Source organism: Micromesistius poutassou (genome assembly GCF_964030765.1).
Source record: "Micromesistius poutassou genome assembly, chromosome: 14".
Taxonomy (NCBI): domain Eukaryota; kingdom Metazoa; phylum Chordata; class Actinopteri; order Gadiformes; family Gadidae; genus Micromesistius; species Micromesistius poutassou.
In genome coordinates, this window is record NC_140284.1 from 13,312,663 (window position 1) to 13,318,662 (window position 6,000).

Below are 6,000 nucleotides of genomic sequence, written 5' to 3' on the forward strand. Positions count from 1 at the left end.
TAGCCTATACGCCATAGGTTATTATTTATCATGTAGCCTAATAACGGCTTAGTATTAATTTTATATTAGGTTGCAGTAGCCTGCAGTAGCCAGCAGCCTGTTGCCTTTGCTTTCGTTGAATGGTTTAAAAAGATTGAAATTTTGGCACTGCTTTACAGTCATTTGTGTTAGTTAGTTATTTAGTTAAGTTGCTGCCTTAGCTGCTGTTACACTTAGTTTATTTCACTAAGTATGAAACTGTTAGTGTAAATGAACACAACATTCCGTTTCAGAAGAAGCTGTTCTTATTATTTTAACCAATAGTAGTTGCCATGCTAGAACCAGAAGCTCTAGTACTAATAATTATAGATAATGAGTTCATGAGTTAATCAGTACTTAATGAGCTAGGGTAGGCCACTTCTTTAAGAAGCATTTCTTGTTCTATTATCAAATTCTGAAGCATCAATATATCAAGTACATCAATATATATATATATATATATATATATATATATCAAGAAGCATCAATATATCAAGTGCTCTGACACAGAGCTGCTGTTTGTCTGTCCACAGGCAGAGGGGGCTAGGGGCTAAAGCTAGGGGGCTAAAGGTAGCGTGCTGAAGCTAGCACGCTGAAGCTAGCACTCCTGTCCTGTATTTGGAGGGGGGGGGCTTTACAGGAGGCCTGAAGGGAGAGCAGGACTTTCTCTGTTGGACTATTTTTTCAAATTCCTCGCCTAACTTTATCATGAGACAGGAGGAAGAGATACAGAGATAATGTTGAGTAGAAGTTTTCTCACCCAAACCAGTGACGCTGTCACTCAGAAGATTCTGGAAAGAAGAAGCTGCAAAACACAACAATATGAGAGTGTGTGTGAATGGAGGGAAAAAGTGGTCAGTCAAAGGGCTTCACAATCTGTTTGTACAGAGGAGCAGGGGGTCACCTGACACCATCCAACCAGCAACCCTCCGCTTCATACCATCTGCTCTACCTCTGAAACGTGTGTGCGTGTGCGTGCGTGTGTGTACCTTTATCAAACACTGCAGGGAAGGGATAAACTTCTTTCTGTCTGGACTGAAACAAAACAATAAAAATACATTTAATAAATGATGCAATGCTCATTTATTAAAGCCACCAGGCTCCTCTGGTTCCTCTGGGACCAGTACAGCACTGCTTCTATCTGCACATGCTCATCATCTCACATCAGCTCATCATCTAACAGAAGGGACAGCTCCACAGGGCCTCTACCCCACGGCCTCTACCCCGGGGCCTCTACCCCGGGGCTGGAGAGCTACACAGGGCCTCTGCCCCAGGGCCTCTACCCCAGGGCCTCTACCCCGGGGCCTCTACCCCAGGGCCTCTACCCCGGGGCTGGAGAGCTTCACAGGGCCTCTACCCCAGGGCCTCTACACCAGGGCCTCTACACCAGGGCCTCTACACCGGGGCCTCTACCCCAGGGCCTCTACCCCGGGGCTGGAGAGCTTCACAGGGCCTCTACCCCAGGGCCTCTACCCCGGGGCTGGAGAGCTTCACAGGGCCTCTACCCCAGGGCCTCTACCCGGGGCTGGAGAGCTTCACAGGTCCTCTACTTCTCCTCAGGACCACCAGACAGAGAAGGCATCCAGTGAGAGTGTCTGATATGATTCAGCTTCTACTGCTGTATGAGCTGTTGGCAATCAATTCCACCACAGCAGCGGTGAGGAAGGACTGCCCTGTGTGGTGGGAGTGATGAGGAGGGAGGAGGAGGTCCTTCTGGCCTCTCTCTCTCTATGAGTATGGGGGTCTCTCTCTCTCTCTCTCTGAGTGTGGGGGTCTCTCTACCTCCAGTCTCTCTCTCTCTCTCTATGAGTGTGGGGGTCTCTCTCTCTCTCTCTCTCTCTCTGTCTCTCTCTCTCTCTCTCTCTCTCTATGAGTGTAGGGGTCTCTCTACCTCCAGTCTCTCTCTCTCTCTCTCTGAGTGTGGGGGTCTCTCTCTCTCTCTCTGTCTCTCTCTCTCTCTCTCTCTCTCTCTCTCTATGAGTGTAGGGGTCTCTCTACCTCCAGTCTCTCTCTCTCTCTCTGGGTGTAGGGGTCTCTCTACCTCCAGTCTCTCTCTCTCTGAGTGCGGGGGTCTCTCTACCTCCAGTCTCTCTCTCTCTGAGTGCGGGGGTCTCTCTACCTCCAGCCTCTCCACAGAGGCGTAGTATTTGGACCACCAGTCGATGACGTTCTCAGCCGACTCATCAGCGATGGTTCGCTTCTTACGCTTGGAGGAGCGGAAGCTCTACACACACACACACACACACACACACACACAGACACACACACACACACACAATACGAATACGAATAAGGTCAACAACAATAATACAGACAATTCGGTGTGTGTGTGTGTGAGAGAGAGAGAGAGAGAGAGAGAGCGTGTGTGTGTGTGTGTGTGTGTGTGTGTGTGTGTGTGTGTGTGTGTGTGTGTGTGTGTGTGTGTGTGTGTGTGTGTGTGTGTGTGTGTGTGTGTGTGTTTGCTCACTTTGTTCTTCTTCAGAGTAGCGTCTGTCCTGGCAGTGGGCGGGGCTGGGGGCGGGTCTTCCTCCTGGACAGTGATCAGGACGTCCTGATTGGTGGAGCCGCTCTTCTCTGTTGGAGCAGACAGGAGCACCTCCTCACTCACATCACAACAGACTGACACCTCCTCACTCACATCACAACAGACTGACACCTCCTCACTCACATCACAATAGACTGACACCTCCTCACTCACAGCACAGGACTGGCTGCTCTCTCCTCCTCTCTCCTCTCCCTCTCCTCCCTCCTCTTCTCTCTCCTCTCCTCTCTCTCCTCTCCTCCCTCCTCTTCTCTCTCCTCTCCTCTCTCTCCTCTCCTCCCTCCTCTCTGTACTTCTGTCTAACGCAGACTAATAGCTCACGGCCTCTTACCCTTCAACAACCTACATCATTATCATTTATCGTTCTTAATAACTTTATATATAGCATATTAATATATTATACTACAATATTGTTAACATATACAACGTGGTGCTTGTTGTCTTTATGCTCCAACCTAACCATGTTACCTCCACGTTGGCAATTTTACTGATTCCGAAATAACTACGTCTAAATAAGAACAATTAACTAGGCCTACGTCTAAATAAGAACAAATAACTATCCTGAACCTGCAGATTGAAACATCTGACCTGGGGCCCGTTTCAGAAAGCAGGTTTATTGAAAACTCGGAGTTAGTTAACCCCGAGATGAGGGAAACTCTGGTTTTTCGGTTTCACAAAGCCAGTTCAGCTTAACTCTGAGTCAGTTACCCTGGCAACATACTCCGTCAACCTAACCTGCTCGCTGGCAGGTTTTCTTCAATTAACCCTGAGTTTCTCCTGCTCTTAAGTTGAAGCCTGCAGACTGATGGCAGTGGCAGACATGGCGTGTCCTTTTATTGAAGAGCCAGTTGATGTCGAGGCGCAGATACTCCGCAGAAATCTCCGTCGGGAGAGGATTATTAGACCCCAATTGGATGTTTTATCATTCCCTGATGAGTACCTGTTTTAGCGTTTCCGTTTCTCTGCACCATCAATCATTTATATAAACAATATTCTCAGCCCTCACATCATTCACATGACACATCGTGGACACTCAGTTCAGAGCAAATTCTTTGTATTGCACTTCGTTTTTTTGCCAACGGCAGTTTTTTGTATAACGTCGGTGATGCAGAGCATGTGTCCTAGGCAACTGTCTGTCGGGCTGTCCGAAATGTGACACAAACGGCTACTATTGTTACGCCACGTCCGGCTACACGGTCCAACACCCCCATCTAGTGGCCGCTTGTCGCCACTGGTCCTCATTCTCCCAACACACCTGTCTGCAATCTGCAATCTCCATTCCCTACTTCAGTCGGTGATCTTCTATCTGCCCGCGCCAGTTCGTTGTATACAACTACCAAGTTCGTATCGGTCCTACCAGCATTATTTCTAGTTCTGAGTCTAGTTCAGTTTCCCTGACTTCCTTGTAACCCTTTTTCCTGTCCTCTAGTTCTCCGTTCTGTCTACCGTTGTCGAACACCTGCCTGCCTGACCACCCGCCCGCCGCCGAACCCTTGCCTGCCTGACTACCTGCCTGTTACCGGACCCTCGCCTGCCTGACCACCCACCTGTCGCCAAACCCTTGCCTGCTTGACCGCCTGCCCGTTACCGGACCCTTGCCTGCCTGACCACCCGCCTGTCGCCGGACCCTTACCTGCCTGACTGCCTGCCCGTTAACGAATTCTCGCCTGCCTGACTACCCCTTGGTTCCAATAAATCCCACTTCCTTTCACCCTGTCTCCGTCTCCCTGTGTCCAGCGTTTGGGTTCGCTCGTCCTCTTCCCCTAACAACTATACACGTTTATAGTGTTCCCAAGTCACAGACCCACCAGACTTCTCAAAGAGTTCCACAGAATTGCAGGTATCAGTCTAAGCAATAATTCATTCATGTCATAAAGCTTTGAGACTTGAAGCACTAATAAGTCAATTTGATATATTTGAGGGTTTCCAGGTGTGATTGGCTGCATAGATGGCACTCACATTCCTATCATAGCTCCTTCAATAAATGGAGATTATGTGAATAGGAAATCTGTCCACAGCATTAATGTACAGGTAGGCCTAAATAGTAGCTTTTAACATTCCAAATGAAATATACTTCACTATACAGCTAATTACTGCTCTCCACTGTGAAGATCATATGTGATGCAGCCCACATGATCAACAATGTGGAAGCGAAGTGGCCTGGGTCTGTGCATGACTCACAAATGTTTTGTGAGTCTACACTGAGTGCCAGATTTGCCTGTGGTGAATTTATATACAGTATATAGCTATATCCTATGATCAATATTTTGTTTCCTCCTATTGCAACTGAAACAATAAACTATCTTGCATTATCATAGGAGAGTTCGATGGTTACCTACTCGGAGACAGAGGGTACCCCTGCCAGCACTATCTGCTGACCCCTTACCCTGACCTTGACCCTGGCCCACAGCAACATTACAACTTGGCTCACTGCAGGACACGAGCCAGAGTGGAGATGACCATTGGGATACTCAAGGCCCGGTTCCAGTGCCTTCGCAGGCTCAGGGTCACCCCAGAAAGGGCTTGTGACATTATAGTGGCATGTGTGGTTCTCTACAACATTGCCACTATTAGAGGAGACCAATGTCCTACTCTTCTCCCCAATGATCCAGATAATAATCCTGACCCCACTGCTGATGCACGAGATGGAAGAGCTGTTAGAGACATGATATGCTTCAATCATTTCTAACTGACCCATCACCTCCCCAGTGTCTCTCAACACACACCTTATGTATTCAAACACACACCTTATGTATTCAAACACACACCTAATGTATTCAAACACACACCTTATGTATTCAAACACACACCTTATGAAAACACACACCTTATGTATTCAAACACACACCTTATGGAAACACACACCTTATGTATTCAAACACACACCTTATGGAAACACACACCTTATGTAAATACACCCCTTATGTATTTAAATACACCCTTATGTATTTAAATACCTTCTGCTCTACTTGTCTTCAGTGTATTCTAGTTTCTCCATTATCCTGATCACCAGATCATGACCTCAGTCTGACCGGGTCTATGGAGCCCAGGTTACAGGGGTCATGACCCCAGCGTGACCCCAGGTGTGTGTTTACCTGGCAGGCGTTGAAGGGAAGGGGCGGGGCCGGGGGCGGGGCCGGGCGGCGCTGGGGTGTATTTATAGAAGGTGAGGTTGTTGATGACGTGGTTTCCCACCAGCGTGCTGCGACCGAACGCACGCCAGTCCACCACACTGACGGAAAGCGGAGGGTGGAGCAGCTCGTTCTCTGGCAGCTCCTGGTGGAGGAGGAGGCGCAGGAGGAGAAGCAAGAAGGAGCAGACGGATGAAGTACCTCTAGAAGCTGAGTGGGGGGGGGGGGGGGGGGGGGGTGTGTGTGTGTGGGGGGGGGGGGTGGAGGGGGGGGGCTGTGTGTGTGTGTGACGGGTGTGTGTGTGTGTGT

At 48.8% G+C, this 6,000-nt stretch overlaps 1 protein-coding gene across 1 annotated transcript in view; it reads right to left on the reverse strand.

The window, feature by feature from the left end:
• The window catches only part of fer1l6 (fer-1 like family member 6), a gene marked incomplete at both ends in the record, with an annotated part of 76,380 nt that overhangs the window by 24,493 nt on the left and 45,887 nt on the right, over positions 1–6,000 (reverse strand). The window contains 5 exons of the mRNA XM_084478218.1: positions 779–823; positions 1,008–1,053; positions 2,138–2,242; positions 2,486–2,592; positions 5,656–5,836. Coding sequence (XP_084334344.1) covers positions 779–823; positions 1,008–1,053; positions 2,138–2,242; positions 2,486–2,592; positions 5,656–5,836 — 484 coding nt within the window. The remainder of the gene's footprint in view (positions 1–778; positions 824–1,007; positions 1,054–2,137; positions 2,243–2,485; positions 2,593–5,655; positions 5,837–6,000) is intronic.